Source organism: Mirounga angustirostris, unplaced genomic scaffold (assembly GCF_029215605.1).
Source record: "Mirounga angustirostris isolate CCGP_5_RB_7025 unplaced genomic scaffold, mMirAng1.0.hap1 SCAF_2, whole genome shotgun sequence".
NCBI classification, from domain to species: Eukaryota; Metazoa; Chordata; class Mammalia; order Carnivora; family Phocidae; genus Mirounga; species Mirounga angustirostris.
The window spans coordinates 107,901,734-107,922,595 of record NW_026991710.1 but is presented as its reverse complement, the minus strand read 5'-3'; the positions used below and the strand labels follow the sequence as shown (position 1 = coordinate 107,922,595).

General features: G+C 35.6%; 1 protein-coding gene across 3 annotated transcripts; it reads right to left on the bottom strand.

Annotated features, from left to right (window-relative positions):
- Positions 1 to 236: 236 nt before the first annotated feature.
- On the bottom strand, positions 237 to 20,758 carry CUNH4orf33 (chromosome unknown C4orf33 homolog). 3 transcript variants are annotated; one of them, XM_045880446.3, is made up of 7 exons: positions 20,448 to 20,758; positions 16,222 to 16,441; positions 10,685 to 10,874; positions 6,443 to 6,503; positions 3,846 to 3,897; positions 3,500 to 3,699; positions 237 to 1,293 (listed from the first exon to the last, which is right to left on the bottom strand). In XM_045880446.3, exons 3-7 carry the CDS (start codon positions 10,863 to 10,865, stop codon positions 1,188 to 1,190), a joined length of 600 nt encoding a protein of 199 aa, XP_045736402.1. In that variant the 5' UTR covers positions 10,866 to 10,874; positions 16,222 to 16,441; positions 20,448 to 20,758; the 3' UTR covers positions 237 to 1,187. The 3 variants fall into 3 exon arrangements, with proteins under 3 accessions (XP_045736402.1, XP_064441137.1, XP_064441138.1); XM_064585067.1 differs by having other exon boundaries at positions 20,659 to 20,743; XM_064585068.1 differs by lacking the exon at positions 16,222 to 16,441.
- Between the last annotated feature and the right edge of the window lie 104 nt (positions 20,759 to 20,862).

Here is a 20,862-nt window from a genome sequence, read left to right as displayed (position 1 = left end):
GATACAATACAGCTAGTGTGTTACCTCAGGTTTCAATTATGCAATTCAGGAAAAAGGAAGGGGGAGGGCAAAGGACAAAAGGTAAAATGTGTATGGCATCTGAATCTTTCATCTCTAAAACATCTTTTCTTAAAGTTCCACCTAACACTGTATACTTACATCTCATTAAACTGAACTGTTTTATCATGTCATTTCTATCTGTAGAGGAATCTGGAAAAATGTTTTTGAGCAGTGACCCTAAAAATTCAAGCTCTGTTAGTAAAAAAGAAGAGGATAAAGTATATTGTTGGGTAGACAACTAGGTATTCTGTACAAGTAAAAAAAAGTTCTTTAAAAAAAAAAGTTCTTCTGCAAGACTGCTATTCTCTGAGTTAAGAATGCTAGTGAAGGACCAGGTTTGGTGGAGAAGTTCATAGATGATCTACTAGATGGCTTTAAACTCTGAACTATATCACATCACAAAACTTGAAAAATCCTAGACCAGGAGTATTTGATGTTTACAAAATAAAGTGAAGATATTTTGGCATTTGGTTTAACAGCATTAAGAAAATGTCATTTGTTTGTAAATGAAAGCAGAATCTGTTGCCCAACTTCAAGACTACTTCAATCCATTTCCTTCTACAGACTAAAAATAGTCACAAGACAGGAAAAACAGCTGGTTAAATACATATGTATCTTAATGATGCCTTAACAGATGTAGATCTCCTGCTCAACTGAAATAGGTCATTGTTTTCAACCCACTTCAAGAATGCATAGAAGATTCTGAGTAAAGAATTACTGTACATTATATGGAACTTAAAAAAATGCACAAATAAGATGTTCCAGTCTCAGGCTGGCTGAGGTTTAGGGAAGTGGGAGGAGAAATAATGGTGTTGGTTGACAGAGTCAGGGGTATCTGGGGTGATGGTAATGCAAGGCAGATAGAACTGATTGATGTGATGGCTCCTAGACTGAATGACTCTGAGAAACATTTTAACTTTCTAGTTAAAGTCATCTACAAACTTTCCATTTTCTTGTTAACTCATATACAACTTGCTGCAAAGATACTATATTTTCACTGACCTCTATGAAAATAGTTGTTCTTGAAGTGTGCTGGTGGTATCGTGATTAAAAGAGATTATACATATTATTGATTTACCTTAAAAGACACAGAGAAGAAATGACTGATATGGTCATCTACTATACTCCTATACATCAGGTTTCTCTATTAACCACAGCTCTGATTCTGGTTGTTTCCATTCTTCTCCAAGCAGTGTATTAAAACTGAAAGGCTTGAAGTATTCCAGACGATGACTAAACACAAATAAAAAGAAGGTGAGAATTGAAATGAATTACGCATTTGTGAAATAGTCATCCTGAAGGGCTATTTATTTTGTCACATTTGTGATAGAACAACATACTATTTTAAAAATACCAAAGGTAAGATGTATTCTATGTGTACAACTTTCTCACTCTTGCTATCAAACATTCAGCTCTGAAATTCACTGACATCTCAAAACACTCTCCTCTTAATTCTAGAAAAGCTCCCTCACAGCTGAGGGAAGAAATAAAAATCAACCCTCAAAATCTGACTCATTCTATCCAGCCTTAAACAAATATTATACTCTTAGAGATGTTTTTACATTCAAATTTTGATATATTTTATATGCCATATAGATAATCGTTTTAAAGTTTCAGCTCTGTAACTTAGAGGATACACTACTTTGCCAAAGCAAGAGAGGTTAATGTAAGAGATTTAATCCTACTTCTTTTCTTTCTAAGAAAACCGTTCAAGTATTGTGGCTTAATGAGGAGACAATGGCTTAACTAACATGTTACAGTGGATCTCAGCTGTGCAGGAAATCATTCTGCCCTGACTCTACCTTGACCAATGGTATACTCATACTTTTATCTAGGGTAAGTCTCCAATAACTTGTAAATGAGGAGCCTGAATACAGGAAGGCATTAGGTGGTGAAGAGCCAGAGAAAAAAGCCATCTTGATATGAGGGCCCTGAGTGAGTTCCATCTGGATTCCTGTCCCATTCTGCCCCCCACTGAGCAGGCTGACCCAGGATGAACCTGGCTTAGAGTCACACTGTCAATCCAGAATTAAGAAGTTTAGGAAACTTCCAGTTATGAAATGACTAAGTCACAGGGATAAAAAGTACAGCCTAGGGAATATAGTCAATGGTATTGTAATAGCGTTCATTATACGGAGACTGAAGGTAGCTATACTTGTGTACATAGCATAATATATAGATTTGTTGAATCATTACGTTGTATACCTGAAACTAATGTAACATTGTGTAGCAACTATACTTCAATTTTTAAAAAATTAAAATAAAAAAAGAGGTTAGGGAAACAACAGAGATGGATTAGAGGTAGCATGAAGAGAAAGGCAACAGGGAAGGATAAGAAAAAGGGTCAGGACTGGGGACAAAAGCAAAGGGAAATGTGTGTCAGGCAGAATAAAGGCTAGGCTAGAAAAGATAAAGGCAAAGTGAGTGAAGTAAGAGCACGACAGGAAGGAAAAAGCTAACAGGGAGAAGGACAGTATAGCACTTTCTAAGGGGAAAAAGGCAGGAAAGTCTACCATGGTTCAAAGTCCACCAGGATATCTCTTTAGGCTCTTCTAAACATGAAATCTCACCAGACTGGGCCACACCAAGTACACCCAGAGAGATACAGAGCAGGAATCTCAGCTTGCCCCAGGACAGCATCTGCCTTTACTGTGTTTATAGCAGTCCATGAAGCACTTATAAGGCTGGCCAGGAGCTCTATTCTCCTTAAGTGACAACTTTAGGTGCAAAGAGCTAAGACTCAAACTGAAAAAGTGTAGGAGATACCTTAGCTTACATGCCTGCTGCCCCACAGGAGCCAATATCTCTTGTAATAATAACTTCATTATTATAGTTTCTAGCATCCCCATGGGAAACAAGACTGCTAAAGGGAAATCCCAAAGCCATGTGGCCCCTATCAGGTATTCAGAGTTTATTCATAATTCCTCTCAGATCAGAATCAGTTTACCAATTAAGGGTCATTATTATGACAGGCAAAGTTGCTTAGAAATATAGTTGACATTTTTATCCTTATGAGGTTACTAAGGGAAGAGAGCTAGAGCGTTAACTGAAGATCACATTCTCAAGCCACAAGAAAGGATTTATTAACCCTTTACCCACACCAGGAAACACAGACGTCTCTGGTCATTTAGCTCTGAAAGGGATCATAAATGAATTTGCAACCATACTTTGATACTTGCTGTGGCAATACTCACTAAGTAAGACTTTTCTCATAGCACTATGGAAATATAAGTGCTCTACTGAGAGCAGTAAGAGAGCCTATGTCTGTCCAAAGTCAGTCTGTCGAGTACTTACTGAGGACAATCAGGGAACACATAACTCTGCTAGGCATTTGTACACATATGTCTTCTTGGAGTGAAAAATGTTACTACTGTTCTACCCAAAATTAGTTTCCAAAAAACTCAGAGTTGGAACCTATCTTCATTTATTTTCTACTTACAAATCAGGTTTTTGTCCTTGTTGCAGTTCATGTTGAGGTACGGGGGAAAGAGCTTCGTAGTTTCTTTTATCTTTTGATCCATGAATTGCAAATGAATTGAATTTTGTCACATTTGGTGGAAAATAACTCCAAGGAAGATAAGCTCTGCCTTCCCATTTTGTCTCTCCTCTAGACACTTTGTATGACAGAGCAAGTTCTTGCTACAGAAACAACATGTGAAACACAAAAGGTAAATTCAGATTTATACTTTAAACATTTTATATAAGATATATATATCTTTTACATATGGCATATATATCTCTAAGATTATATTTAAAGATTTTGTCTATTATTTTTATTTACTTACTTTCCACACATTTCGTCTTCCAGAGAGTAAGAGCACCAAATGTTGTCCATGACTGTCAAAATTAAAACTCATCATGAGTGTTTAAAAGAAACAAATGTTATTTTCTTTACTTTCCTTCATATCTGCAATATGTGCTTATAACTAGATTTCCAAATAATTAAAAGATGCAATATGAATTAGGGCGCCTGGGTGGCTCAGTTGTTGGGCATCTGCCTTCGGCTCAGGTCACGATCCCAGGGTCCTGGGATCAAGCCCCACATCGGGCTCCCTGCTCGGCAGGAAGCCTGCTTCTCCCTCTCCCACTCCCCTGCTTGTGTTCCTGCTCTTGCTGGTCTCTCTCTCTGTCAAACAAATAAATAAAATCTTTAAAAAAAAGATGCAGTATGAATATTGGATAATTATAGGGAGAACCAGTGTGTTCAGTTACTTCAAATACCAATCTTTGAGTTTATCATTTTTCAGACAACTGCAGTCAAATGCATAAAGCTACACATGTCCAGACTGCTTTTTATATTCTGTAAATAAGAAATTATATAAAATACTTCAACTGGTTAGATGGTGCAAAGTATGAAAAAGGGGTGGGGGATACCATAGTATCTGGTGCTCATAATAAAACCCATTTCAAAAACTACAGTACCCTAAGGGAAGCTGGTACCAACTTCTAAGTCTGAATCCAACAACTTTACTAAAGGTTATTTCAGTAAAAAAACTATCTTGAAGCTCATTAGGAAGACAGAAAATAAAAACATAGATTGTCTAATACAAGTCAACAGGCTGAAGATTTTAATTTGGATCTATTCTCTCCCACAACTGTCCTCGACCGGCCTGCCTCTTGTGTTTTCCTGCTTTCTACCATTAGTTTCAGACACTGATGACACATTTTCAAAGAAACAAAATATATCCTCAGATGGAATTCTATTAAGAGAGCATAGTTGGGATTAGCCAGATCAGTAAGAATCAAAAGATTTCAAGTAGTTACATGAAGCAAATTTACTGTCAGTGGAAAAGACTAAACATTTCTCCTCAGATGGTCTGTTGTGAGCTTTTCAGGGAGGATTTCCCTGCAGTAAACTATTCTAACAGAAGACAAGTATTATTTTTCATTTAAAAGTTCTCTGCTTATTTTTATTATTATTATGCAACTTTAAGAATATCCTAAGAGGGATAAAAGTCCTTGCAAATTAAAACAACGATATTCCCAGAGGTTAATTAACTGTCAGAGAAGTTGATTGCCTGAAGCAAAACCATGATTCTTGATTATTAACTGTCCCGTAATATATGAAACCAAACTACTCTATGGATTTTTTTTAACTTATTAATAATTTAACTTGAAAATATATTTTTAAATTATTGATTTTATACATAATGGTTATCATATAATTTTAAAATAAGAGAATCTAATTATCCTATTCATCTATTACTAAGTCATCACCTTGGGAAAATAAATTGATATCATCTAATAAAATTAAAACTAAGGATAAAACTAGAATTCTAGCATATCCAAGTTCTTAACTGCTTTCTAGACAAGTTATAAATCTATTTGCCTTAGCTTTCTCACCTGTATGATGAAAATAATCACACAAGAGTTGAAGTTTTCTTACCTCACATGACAGTTAAATCATATTTTTCAATAAAAGATTCTGGCATGTTAGTTAAAAGGTAACACACGAAGATACATGATTATTCTCAAAAAATATAACTGTGAACAGCTATGTTTTCTACATTAGAATTAGCAAGAAATCAAACTAAGGAAAAAGAAAATGATATCTAAAATCTCACTTAAATCAACTGTTTGGGATGCTGCCCACCCTACAAAGGGACAGAGGCTACTGGATATTAGATACTGAGAGGTATTTAAAGGTCAATTAAAATGAATAATGGCAATACAAAGAAATATTTCATTACCAAATAGTTTACTAATTTAAAATTTGTTATCATATAGATGACAGATAGGCATAAATTTACTTTTTCACATATATAGGAAAAAACTGCCAACAAGGTAAAGAGGGTTCCCAAAGGACTGGTTAAATTTGAACAAAAGAGTCCAAGGTTAATATTTTTAATAAGTCTAAAAAAAACTATGTGTGATTTAATTTTTATCCCTGGCACTGAACACGAAGTGACACAGTATATACTCAATAAATGAGTGATGAATAAAGGAAAGAATACATAAATATATAATACGTAATACATAAAATTCAAGTTTAATCTAGTTATTTAAAAAGTTCTCTAAAAGAAACTAGTTCAATTCATTGTATCTATATCTCCCTTTATTTCTGAATAGCTAATACATAATGATGCAAATTTCAGAATAAAGAGTGAGAGTTTCTGATATTTATAATGATTTTTCATTTTACAAAAAAACTTTCAATTTATTAGAAAACCAGCCACATTAGTGAATTGAAAATAGTATCAATGTAATATTTTCAAATATTTATAAAATATAAGTTATATGCTTACTTGAAAATAAAGAATTATATATTATTCAGATTAGCATTCTTCCTTTTGGTTGAGCTTTTACCATGAACCATATAATTTATAACTAGAAATTAACTGTATTCAAATTATGTAGTAATTAGAAAAAATTTTATACTTACGGACAAAGTTCAACTTCTAAATACTGTTCAGTTATGTCATTCAAGAAAAATGCTTCCACAACTTTTGAAAACAGAGATAAGACATACCGAGAAATTTAATTTTACTTCAGTAATAAATAATTTATTTTTTAGAATATAAAATGAATTAACTCATTATTTTTAACTATAATTCTATCCCCATAGGAAAAGGTGAAAAGCAAATAAATACACATTGCCTGGAAGAAGAAATACATAGAAAATAAATCATCAATTTTTTCCCATATCAGATTGTCCTAAGTTAAAAATATTAATAAAGCCTAGTGTTAGGTGAGGTTCTTAAAAAAATGAATGTTATTACAACAGACTCTGAGCCAGTTACCTTCTTCTAGGAATTTATCTTAAGGAAATAACCAGACAACTGGGAAAAGTAAGTATAATGCTGTTCATCAAAGTATTGCTCAAAAATAGGGAATGATCTACATGGTTATCTCCTATGATATAAATACAACTATTATATAGGAGAGCTGTTAAATAAATTATGGAATTTATATTTTCCATGCAATAGAATATAATGCAGTCATTACAAACAACTATATATTTACATATTTTTTGATATGGGAAGATAGCCATGATATTTCATAAGCAGGCTGCAGAAAATAACCAAATGTACATGGAATAAGAATGTGCATGTGTGCCTGTGTGTCTAGATGTCTGCAAAGTATGCATACACACACAAAAAATGACTGGTTATCTCTGATAGAGGGAATACAGGTAGGTGATTTTTCTTTTTACAACTTCCTGGAGTTTTCTGAGCATGTCATCCTTTAAAAATTATTTAATTATGAAAGTAATATATATTTCTTATAAATGATTAAAACAATATAAACACATATGAAGTAAAAAGTCAAAGTCCTTTTCTTCACACTTTGCTCTAAAACCTGTCAGACTTTTTCTGTCCTTCTACAACCTATTTTACCAGCATGGATTTTAAAAAACAATTATGGAATCATACTTCCCTACAACTATCCTTTTTCACAAAAAGACTTTCCAGCATATAGAAACCTAATGCTTTTAAATTACTGCATAGTATTCTTCTATAGAATGTTATAATTTATTCACATAATCCTTTTATGATAGACATTTAGGTTGTTTCCAGTTTTCCATGTGTTATTTTTATAATGAAATATCTAAGATTTAGATACAGTTCCATCAACAGTTCAGAGTCTTGTCCCTTTCTAAATGAATTAGAATGCTTCCATGATGCTTAATTTTATGTGTCAACTTTAACCACAGTACCCAGGTATCTAGTCAAACATTATTCTAGATGTTTCTGTGGAGGTGTTTTTTTGGATGAGATTTAACATTTAAATCAGTAGACTTTTAGTAAAGCAGACTACCCTCCATAATGTGGCTGAGTCTTACCCAATCAATCAGTCTCATCCAATCAATCATCTAAGCCTTAACAGAAAAAAGGCAGACCTCCCCTGACCATGAGGAATTCTGCCAGCAGACCATCAGACTCAAACTGCAGTATCAGCTCTTCCTTAGGTTTCCAGTCTACTGCTCTACCCTGCGGATTTTGTACTTGTCAGCCTCCAAAACTGCATAAGCCAATTCCTTAAAATAAATCTTTTGCTTTCGCTACACACACACACACACACACACACACACACACACACTCTCTCTCTCTCTCTCTCTCTCTCTCTCTTTCTCTCTTTGTCTTTCCCTCTCTCTCTCTCCCCCTCTCAGTCCTGTTTCTCTGGAGAACTCTAATACATCTTCTAATTACTATTTTGCATATCATCTTAAAATCATTTTTGCATCTTCTCTGTATTAAATACTGTATCAAATTCTGGGAGTACCTTAATTAGCTTACAATCTAATCAGACATGAAAGTGGATACTCTTGTTTTTTAAGATTTTATTTATTTATTTGAGAGAGAGAGAGATAGGAAGAGAGAGCAGGAGCGGGGGGTGGGGGTGGGGGGAGGGAGAAGCAGACTCCCCGCAGAGCAGGGAGCCCGATGCAGGACTCGATCCCAGGACCCTGGGAGCATGACCTGAGCTGAAAGCAGATGTTCAACCTACTGCTTTCAGCTCTACTACTCCTACTACTACTAACCAGGTGCCCTGCAAGTTGATACTCTTAATAAAAATACCACAAGGGAAGGAGATATGGGTTGCTGCTACACACAACAAAAGAAAACAGACACTTAGCTCCAAAAAGTGGTTTAGGGAAGGATTCCTGGAGACGGTATTATCTAAGCTCCACCTTGAAAGATAAGTTGGAATTGGGGGAAGAAGAATGATGGAAAGGGCATTCCAGGGTGTGAGAGAAGTATAATCAAATGTACATGATTAGGAAATATCATCCCTTAAAGAACTACAAGCAGTTCAGTCTTCCTAGGCAAACATTTCAATGCACAAAGAAGTAATGCTGCAAAGAGAATAAGGGGCTAGGTCATGGAAAATCTTATATAGAGATCATAATAAGAAGGGTGAAACTATCCTGAGAGGACAGGAAGCCTGAGAAGGTTGTAAGGACCTGAATTATGAGTTTGAATTTTCATTTTCGATAGATCACTCTGGCTTCTAAGTGAAGGATGGACTGAAGGGTAAAAAGACTATTAAGGATGCTTTGACTAGCCCAGGTAAAAGATCATAAAGGCCTAACCTATGGTAGGGATGGTGTGAATGAAGAAGAGGTACTAAATTAGAGAAACATTTAGAGGTGAAGCTGATAGGACTCATAAATAAATCCAAATATGGAGAATGACGGAAAAGGACATCTTGGAAAGATCTCATATTTTTATATTTAGTGAATCGATGTATTATAGTGATTGGGCAACTGGGGAAAGAAGCAGATTTATGAGAGAAGTGGATGAGTTGAGTTTAGGGCTTCTTCAGTTTGGTGTGTATAGTACCTCTAGTAGATAAGTCACATTAGTGTCTACACCAGTAGGTAGCTGGTATGTAAAAGTTCTGTATCAGTAAAAGATAACATATGTTTTACATATGATAAATTAACACTGAAAAATGCATGCTATACAGATGTTAGTATGGACTACAGGAATCATCAAAGATTTCTTTAAAGAAATGAAACCTATATTAGACCTTGAACTAAGTGCATTAGAGGTGGGGGGCGGGAATAGAATGAGAAAAGGTACATGGGTGAGAATATGCATGGATAGTAAGACCACTAGCCTTTCAGAAGTCAAGAGTTTTTGGCTGACATATGATTCCACTTACATATTGAATCTAGAAGACAAAACAAATGAGTAAACAAAAGGTGGAAACAGACCCATAAATACAGAGAACTGATGGTTGCCAGGGGCTGGGGAAGGTGTGGTGCAGAGGGTAGGGGGATGGGCAACATGGATGAAGGAGAGTGGGAGATACAGACTTCCAGTCATGGAATGAATAAGTCACAGGGATAAAAGTCACAGCACAGGGAATATAGTCAATGGTATTGTAACAGTGCTGTATGGTAACATATGGTAGCTACACTTGCAGTGAGCATAGCATAATGTACAGACTTGTCAAATCACTATGTTGTGAACCTGAAACTAATGTAACATTGCTATATTAAAAAAGAGCTTTTGACTGAATAGAAGAGCCCAATTTATGAGTACTCTGAAAGCTTATATGAGGGTTTGAACTTTATTTCAGGGATAGTTATGGTTTGTGACCTGAGGAATGGAATCATAAAGAGTATTTCAGAAAGATAAGTTTGGTAGCTTAATTACAATATATTAGAAGGGGATCATATAGCAAATCTGGCACAGTGTCATTTTATGGCATGTCCTTTAGCCTTCATTTGACATGTGAGATTAATTGCCAGTATAAAATAAAAACTACATTTCATATTAAAGTTGATAGTATTTCTATAATAAGTAAAACATCCCCAAACTTCCACAAAGAAGGTTTATAAGGTTAAAGCAGCAATTTGAAGATACTTAAAGACAAAACAGAATTGGTAAACTCTTTTTAAAATAGGTATCAGAAGTAAAGGAAAGAAATGTGGCAGCAATTTAAAAATCTGGATTTGTACTTGCCATTTTTCACTGTTCTAGTTATATAGCTGAAGTCACATAGGTGATGGTGAAAAAGTCAGAATGAGAGACTGGTAGAGAATGGAAGAAACTGCACATGTCAGTTGCTCAGAAGAGCACTCACTTCCTTACAGCAAGATAAAATAATAATTCAAGGAGAGGTTATTATAAAGAGATTTATATTTGCAATAAAATACAGTACTTCCACTTACCTTCATAATCCCACAGTTCATTGTAAGGTTTTCCTGGTTCTCCAAGTGGAGCTGGAGGATCATTGAAAAATGGAGCACTAACTTCCATCATCACTCCTCCATCACCTGGATTCAGCCTGACAAACACTGGTTCATGCTTCACTGGGAAACCATCCCAAGTGTGTTCAATTTTAAAATCCATCTGAAGATTCTAAAGGAAAAAAAAATTTTTAAAAACTCTTTAACAATAAACAAATGTTTCCTTTAGTTGGAAATGAAATGAAAATTTCAACGTCAAAAAGCAGACAGGACGGAAGCAGAGTGACAAGAACACAGTTCTGAGAGTCAAAAGGTCATTTGTGTTATGGCAAACCATGGACAGGAGTTCTACTGTAAAATAGGTAACTGGATCCTAAAAGTTTTAGAACTAGAAAAGTTTAAGAACTAAGTCTAGATCCAGCTCAAGTCACCTTGTAAAGAGTGTATCAAAATCATTTTTAAAAACTGTAATTAAGTCCACAGAAGAAACTGTTCATATATACTTATGAACTTATATACTTAACGACTATAAACACTACGAGTTCCTATGCCATCCTTTGTCTTTTATTCTAAAGTGTGCAAGTGTCCGAATTTTTGGATCCCTTGGGAATCAAGATCTTTATAATAAAATTCAATCTGATAAAAAAAATACCTCTATAAATCAGCAGAAGCACTGCTGCTAACACTTGTTTCTTTGGCTAAAACCCTTTCTTTGTAGGGTGGGAGTTGCAGGGAGGGGAGTACTCCAACCATTTCAAGGTTAATAGAGTTTAATATTGTCTTCCTTGGTCTCAGGGTATAGATTTTCTTAGCTGCTTCAATTGTTGAAATTTCACATGTTAAATGACCACATGTTTGGTTAATCCCTTCTCTCCAATTGAAAAATGGGAACAGAATTTATCATTTAAACTTTGAAATAGACTAAATACATTTGCTACAAGCAGTATTTGCATTTTAGATTTTTTCTCTAAGGATTAAATGGACATAAATAGCATTATATTAATAAAATTACATTTTTTATTAAACACTACATATCAGGCATTTTACAAACATTATCTCATTTAATTTCACAACAAACTTGCAAAGAACTATTTTTATCCTCATTACAAATGAAGAAATCGATTTGTCCAAGGTCATATGGCTGGCAAATCATGAAACTGAACCAATGTAAGCCATGTTTTCCCAGATGAAGATATTTCAGGAATCTGCAAGGAGATGCAAAATTTATTTTAAGAGTGGTAGATTACCCAAATCATACTAGGTCCTTATATCTTATTCTTGATTAGTAATGATGCTATTTCCAGACTTCAATTTCCCTTATCTGAAGCCTTTGAATACATTTCCTTGCTTCATATGTTATTTTTACTGCAAATAATAAAGTTAAGTTTTGGATAAATTTATTTCAATTAATACATACTGAGTACCTACGAGGTACCAATCATTCGGAGATCCAAATATATAAGCTCTGTGGCACACAGGAATCCAAGATCTCCGAAAACCTTTTTCTAAAGTATGCAGCTCTTCCTGATTTTCACTCCAGGCTACCAAATTTTAATTGATAACCTCAAAAATTTAAAAAAATAATTCTGGTATTATATAACCCATTTGCAACTAACAGTATTTGAGAAGAGGATATATTCAATAATTTATATTCTTTATTATTAAAATAAGCTCAGTGAGTGATAAGACACTATAAACTGATTCTGATTTTTGTAGAATTTAGTACTGATTTATATGGAATAAAATACCTCAATAATATACTGATTTTCTTTAGTTGAAATATCAAGGCACATTCTTCATATATAAATGGATAAATCTCTATCCCAAATTTTGGTACTAGTAAGTATCATCTTGAAGCGTATAGGAAGAAATAAGAATAAATCAAGATGTTAGAAATGCTGATTAAATCTGATTCTTATACCAATATGCTGAGGGAATATGCTATTCTCCTAACTTGGAGCTTGACAATTCTGGCAAAATATAACTTAGCGACTAAGAAGTTTTGGCAGATTCACTCATTCTCCACAGAACCACCGTATCTACAAAAACACCACACACATTAAAAGGATCCCTATCCTAATCAGTAGGGTTTCCACTAGGAATTTCCAGCTCCCAGCTCTTGCAGGCAATCATCTTTACATCTAAATGGAATTAAAGCATATCCAGGGATTTGATCCTAAAAATGGCCGGTCAGTTCCATGCACACATGGCGGGTCTTGTGGTCAGAGCGAGGTGTACTTTATAGTTTCAAATTAATTCAAAATGTAATCTTACCTGAAAGTTAAGAAGAAATTAAATATAAAAGCAGAGCTACTCTTGTTGAGAGTATAAAGTAGTGGTGCCTCAAGACTTTCTACTGGCCCTTTTCCCTGATGTTTTTGAGCAGTGTTTGAAATTACTGCAAGAAATATTGACTAGACTTCCATCAGCAGGGAGGAGTGCCATGGCTGACATGCCCAAGGGTAGAATGTAATTTTGGCTTTAATTGCATAAAGTGGCACAGGTTCCTATTAGAATGACAATTTGTTAATTTGTTTAAAGAACACTCATGTTAATCCAAGTTAATCCAAGTGTGCATAATATTTGTAACAAAAGTAACCTAAAAAGCATAGTCCTGCCCACTAGTTTACAATGTAATCTAAAGATGACATGGACCAAGACAGAGACAACGGATTCTCCTTCCAACTTCCTGGGGATACTTAGAACTGTCTCCTGAAGCGTAATTCTCACTACCTCTCAATTTTTTTTTTGTTTGTTTGCGCATGTGCTCGTATGAAGTAAAGACACTTCAACTATCAATGTCCTTCGTGACCTGTGCTAGTGTGCATCCCCTGCTCTACCTCCTGTCATTCTCTACTGCCTGTACATTGCCCTCTCCCCATTCCCAGCTAGAATGCCTGTAAGTAATAGGAACTCATTATTTATTTGTCAGGTGAATAATCATCCTAGTCTCTGGATCCAAAATTTCATGATTCTAAGGTTTTGTGCAAAAGAAATCAGCTGTGTTTGTGCTATCATTCTCTTTCAACCAAAACAAAGGTAAGTAACTAAAGTAATATATCTAGAAACTTCCTTTCAGTTTAGTTTATCAAAGGTTTATTAACTACTCACTTGTTTCGAGTACCATACCAGGTGCTAGGGGAATTAAGCATAAGCCTATGGGGAGTTAGAGATGATTCTCATGTAGCTAACCAACCAGGTCTCATGTAGCTAAACCAACTAGGTCTATTATCAATCGGTTCATTTTGTAGTCCAATTTAATAAGGTCGAATCCCTACACCAAACTAAGTTTTAAATGAATCAAAGATTTACAAATAAAAGCCATATTAAAAAAGAAAAAAATGAATTTTTGAAGATGATCTTATAGTAGAAAAAGCCTTTTAAAATATAACCCCAAACCCAAAAGACATCAAAGAAAAAAGTGATATATTTGGCTGCATAAAAATAACAAAACTGAAAGCAGGGTGTGCCTGGGTGGCTCAGTCATTAAGCATCTGCCTTCAGCTCAGGTCATGATCCCAGGGTCCTGGGATCGAGCCCTGCATTGAGACCCTCATCGGGCTCCCTGCTCAGCGGGAAGCCTGCTTCTCCCTCTCCCACTCCCCCTGCTTGTGTTCCTTTTCTGGCTTTGTCTCTCTCTATCAAATAAATAAAATCTTAAAAAAAAAACAAAAAAAAAACTGAAAGCAGAATTCTGCCTACACCCATCAAAAAAAGCCCACCATTACAAAATCAAAAGATAGTTTGGGGAAAAAAATATCTGCAACTTGTATTTCAAACAAATAACTAACTTCTTTAATGTTTAAAGGGCTCCTAAAAATCAATAAGGAAAAAGATTCAATACCCCAATGGAAAAATGGGAAAAACAGTTGACAGAAAGTAAATACAAAATGTTCAATCTCACTTATGATAGAAATGCAAATTAAAACAACAATAAATTACTATTTTCACCAATTGGAAAGTTTGGTAACATGCTGTGATAATGAGGACACTGAGAAATAATCACATTATTGTTGGGACATAACTGGTACAGCCTCTGTGAATAGCAATCCCTCAAAATCTATCAAAACAAACAAACAAACAAAAAAAGCAAATATCCTTTGACTCAATAATTCTAGTTCTAGGAGTTATCACACCTGCACATATTCAAAATGACATTAAGTATAAAGATATTCACTGCAACACTGTCTACAATAACAAAATACCATAAGCAATTTAAATACCCATCAGTAGAGGACCAGTAAGGAATTTACGCTGTATCATGCAATGAAATACTACGTTGCTGCTAAAAAAGAGTGAAGCAGCTCTCTCTATATATCTAAAATATATTAAGTGAAAAAATGCCAGGTGCAAAAAGTATGAATTTATTTTATTAAAAAAGAAGACTATTTGCATCTATTGTTGTGAATGCATACACTATCTCAGGAAGCATATCAAGAAACCAGTGGTGGCAGTGGTTACCTCTTTTGAGGGAATTATCTGCTTGTGACAAGAGAGCAAGGGAGGCTTACTTTCAACTGTTATTACTTAAAAAAAAAAAACAAAAACTACCTGAATTTTATACTATGATAGATATACATTACTATTAAAAAAAAAATGAGGGGCACCTGGGTGGCTCAGCCGTTAAGCGTCTGCCTTCGGCTCAGGTGGGGATCCCAGGGTCCTGGATCAAGCCCCACGTCTGGCTCCCTGCTCGAGGAGAAGCCTGCTTCTCCCTCTCCCATTCCCCCTTCTTGTGTTCCCTCTCTCGCTGTGTCTCTCTGTCAAATAAATAAATAAAATCTTTAAAAAAAAAATTAAATGAATAATTTAAAAATATTTTTTAAAGTCCATTTTATGGCTGGATCTCTCAGAGCACGTGATATACCTCTTCTCTATATTATATATGCTGAACATTTCTTAAATGTCAGAATGAATACTGGGAATATTAGAATATATTCATTCAAAATGATCACCAGCCTAATATGCAATTTTGATTTTGGCTATTTAGACTTTCTTAAAAGAATGTTTATTGTTAATTTGTGTTTTTCCACATTTTAACCTCTATTCTTCAAATTACTCTTTCATCAAAAAAGTCACACAATTTTTAAATTATTTTCTTGCTTGTCTGTACTATGGAAATGAAGGAAGAGAAAGGAGACAGAACCGCAGCGCGCTAAGTGCCTAGAAGACGAAAAATGTTCCACAAAGGTTAAAAGAAGGAAGTTATGGAAAAAGATGTTTTCTCAACATAACGTTTTACAAGGGAAATTCCCAAATTCCTCTATTTACGAGATGTTCTTTAGTTTCCTACAATAATTATTTTTCAGTTTGCATTCTGCTTCCACCGGCCCCCCGCCCATTTATAAGAAAAACGAAGAAATGAGGAAGTCAGCCGGGAAGCGGGAGTAAACTGCGCCAGCAGAAGCAGCAGCTGAAAAATAAGTTACCAGAGAAAAAGCTAACAAGCCTGGGCGAAGCTGCAAGTAACGACCGAGGAAACAACGCATAACAGGAGAACCCAAGAAGAAAACACAGACCAGGAAGCTCTTCTCCGTGCCACACTCAGCTCGCAGCTTTCTGGGGAGGTGACCGGACAGCGCTCCGCCTTCGGCTCCACCCAGCTGCCTACACAGCCCGGGGCGGGCTTGGAGGGCTGAAGCCCACTCTCCGGGTTTTTGCAGGGGAGAAGAGCCAGTGGGAAGGACCACCAGAGAACATCTGAACTTTTAATTATTCCACTCAAGTTTGAGTGGTTTTCTAGAAGGAGAAGGAAGGGTAATTTAGTAATATAAATACCGTGTAACAATCTGAAAATGAACTGTGAATCATTAAGATTACAATAGAACACATACAGCAGTAATTCACTTAATGTAACTAAAGGTTAACTGGCGATATAAGCAGAAACTGTACATTAATTATATTACACTGGCTGTAAATAATATTACTCTAAATGTAAATGATATTACACTACTGGGAGGCATATACATAGTGGTCAAAGATTGTGACGTTGGAATGCCTAGATTCAAATTCCAATTCAGACACTTTCCAACTATGATCATCAGCAAGTTACTGTAAAAAGGATTTTCTAAGTGGAGATACATAATATATACATTATATACACTATATATATATATGTATTTAGCACCTAGAATGCATGTAGCAAATACTCAGAAAAGATTAGCTGTTATTATTAAAGTATATACAGGTTTGCTTAAAGAAAATACTTCTTGGGTGCCTGGGTGGCTCAGTCAGTTAAGCGTCTGTCTTTCGGCCCAGGTCATAATCTCAGGGTCCTGGGATCGAGTCCCACATGGGGCTCCCTGCTCTGCGGAGTCTGCTTCTCCCTCGGCCCCTCACCAGGCTCATGCTCTCTCTCTCTCAAATAAATAAAATCTTAAAAAAATAAATTAAAAAAAAGGAAATACCTCTGTTTCAAATCATTAAAATTACATGTTTCTTAAGTGTTTTTCCTAAAAAAACTAGATTGCCAGGCAGGATGGTCTAACTGACCCTTGAGATAATAAAATATGGTTAAGTGCCCTAGAGATGTACAACATGGTTCTGGTTGGTTCAGTTTTACTTATCCTAGCAGCTTCAGCAGTTATCAACCTATTTTCCTTCATTTAGTGTCTCTTTCACCCAAGACAGTGTGAACTTACTGTTTCTACACAGGATTAAATGTAAATTCATAACATAATCATACATAAACTTCTAAACTTCTCAAGAAAAGGTAATAATTTACAGAACTACAATATTTCCAAATAATAGAATCACTCTGTATTTTGGTTGCTGCGAGTTACCAAAATGCCTATAGCATCCGTGGGTTTAATTCAGAAGGAGTCACTGCACCTGAACTTCACAGCTACTCTGGGAATACTGTGCATATTCTACATTTTAAGATTTTATTTATTTATTTGAGACAGAGAGAATGAGAGAGAGAGAGCACATGAGAGGGGGGAGGGTCAGAGGCAGAAGCAGGCTCCCTGCCGAGCAGGGAGCCCGATGCGGGACTCGATCCAGGGACTCCAGGATCATGACCTGAGCCGAAGGCAGTCGCTTAACCAACTGAGCCACCCAGGCGCCCTCATATTCTACATTTTAAAGTAAAGACACCACCATTTCCTCCTGATCAGCAAGAGCAGAGATTACATTAGTGGGTAGCCATTATTCAAATATTTTCAGGTAAAGTATTAAACTATACCATATGAAACTGCAGAAAATCACAATTTCACATGGTTCAGCCTAAATATATTTTGCTTATAACATACTTTTTAAAACCTCTTTGGGGGAAAATAGCTTTTGTATTTGTTTTACCGAAACTATTATTTTTGTTTTCTAAAAATCACTTTTGGTGGGAGAGGGAAATAAAGGAGTTATTGTTCAGTAGATATAGAGTTTCAGTCAGGCAAGATGGAAGAGTTCTAGAGATCTTCTGTACAGCAATGTGCATATGGTTAAGACTACTACACTACACTTAAAAATCTGAGAGTAGGGTGCCTGGGTGGCTCAATTGGTTGAGCGACTGCCTTCGGCTCAGGTCATGATCCTGGGGTCCCGGGATCGAGTCCTGCGTCGGGCTCCCTGCTCGGCAGGGAGTCTGCTTCTCTCTCTGAACCTCCCTCCTCTCATGCTCTCTATCTCATTCTCTCTCTCAAATAAATAAATAAATAAATAAAATCTTTAAAAAAAAAATCTGAGAGTAGATTTCATATCATTTTTTTGTTACAAAAATTATAATAATAAAAAAGACAAGCTTAAAAAGAGAGCTCCCAATTTCTAGGCCATGCTTCTCTTGGCTGGTTAAAATAAACATAATTTGTTTAAAGATTTTACTTATTTGTTTAATTAATTAATTTATTTGAGAGAGAGAGAGAGAGCACAAACGGGGAAAAGCAGAGGGGGAGGGACAAGCAGACCACGCTGAGAGCAGAGCCCCTTGTGGGGCTCAATCCCAGGACCCTGAGCTGAGATCATGACCTGAGCTGAAATCAGGAGTTGGACACAACTGACTGAGCCACCCAGGCACCCCTAAAATAAACATAATTATTAAGAAAATTTTTAAAATATCTTTTTTTATGGCATTTAATTGTATCAGAGAATGTTTCATATGGTTTTGACCCTAGCTTAAATTTCCAACTTTAAATACTTCATGATGCTTTCCACATAGTACTGGGTGCTCAACGTCAATTTATTATACAAATTAATATTAGTAAAAGCTATCAATTTTCAAGGGTTTTCTTTATTGAAGAAATATATCTAACATAAAAACATGAAATTGTTGCTAGAGAATGGTTAAAAACATACTAATTTTTCTCCCACTTCTTATTCCTTGTACTCAATTACACTAATAGATACTTTCCAAGTACATCCACTGAATTCTTTAAATTAATTCCTTCATCAGATATTTACTGAACAATTATTGAGTTCCAGGCACTCTGATGGAGCCTGGAGACAAACTGCAAAACAATATGATAGAGACTGGAGGAAGAAGCATGAAGTATTAAGAAAGCACCTTCCTTGGAGAAAGTGGGTAGAGGACACAAAGGAACTTTTAAAAGCAAGCAACACTAGAGGGAATACTTTAAGGATAAGTGGAAGCATAACAATTATGTTTCATAAGGATGAAAAATATTTTGAAAAAACTCCATTGAAATTCAGCAGAATCTTGCAAACCAGCTCCCCAAATAAACCCCAAATCCCAAAAATGTGGTTTGTATTGAACTTGACCATATAAGCCAAATAGTTCAAGTACAGAGATAAAAATTCCAACTTCAGATATTTATTTTACACAAAGACCACTCATCATTTATATCAAGAAGGTACTCTTTGCTTTCACAAACACTAATGTATCTTATCAACTTCTAGTGTAAATGTAGAATTAAGTTTATAACTGTTTGGTGCCAAATTAAACTACAATATGACAACATACAGACTCAAAGGTAGGAGAACTTAAACACAAGCCCTTGGGGAGTCAGTGAGGAGTTCATGAAGAAAGTCATACACTGACCTTCAAAAAAGTTGGAAGTTTGCCCACTCAGTTTCTCCTTCCAATAAGTTATTTGTATTAACTTCATGGCTACCAAAAACCAGATCAAGTTCAATCTTCACTGATACAAAGCTAAACTTTTTAAATGGTTATTAGATATACCTTCATATTTAACAGCCAGTCTTTAGAGGAAGGGACCACCGCTTTCTCTTAGTAGTGAGTATGGAGAAAGCTTCAGGATTTCAAATACCTAGCTGGACATAGTTGGACACATTTTAAAAATTTCTTAATACATTCTGCTAACATTACTTCGTTTATATAACATTAAGAGTACAGGAAAATAAAACTTAAATTGTTAAAGAGAAAGCCAAATGGAGCTACCTCTTGACATGCCTGTTTAGTGAAATTACTTCAATAAAAACACACAATCTATTAAAAAGCACTAAAACTAGTGGCTAGCTTCAAGTTAACATTTTTATTGCTAAGTGTTGAAATTTCCTGCAATATTAAGATAAGGCTTAAACCCAGATAAAATCAATTTTTAATGCTGGAAATTGTCATTTACCCCCAAATATAAAGTTTTGCCTAATTTTTTGTGACAAAAAAAAAAATGTAACTTTTTTCTTCTTTTTGAGGAAGTAAAGTTATCTCTAAAGAAATAACTGCTGAATTTGCAGGATCTTTGGAGTACCTCTAACTATAAGCCTTATTGACACACAGTTAAATATTTAAACAGATGTTTCTTTCCTCTAAAGACCCAAAGAGGCAGGATCGTACTTAGCTTCTGGAGATGAAGTCCATACTCAACAATCCCCCAGAGGGTCAGCCTTGGTGGTGGGCTCTGAAGCCGCCAGTCTGGGTTCCGCCTCCAGCCACAGAAATCCACTTATTTTCCACCCACTCTTTTTGGCCAGCAGGTTCTCCCAGTCCAGAAGTGTTAAGTATCAAAGATCCCGGGGGCATTTAACATATGTACTTGATGCCCTACCTACGTTTACATTTTGGGGGTTTTCTTTAAAAACACACACAAACACCAGGCTCCACCACAGGAAGACTCAGGCCAGCGAGCTTGACCACTGCCTCGCTAGTGGCTCAACCCGCTGTTATCCAGGTTCTCACAGCTCCGCCCATAGCTTGATAGATAGCCAATGGCGTGTAAGGACTCTAGGAAGCGCGATGACGTAAGCGTTGA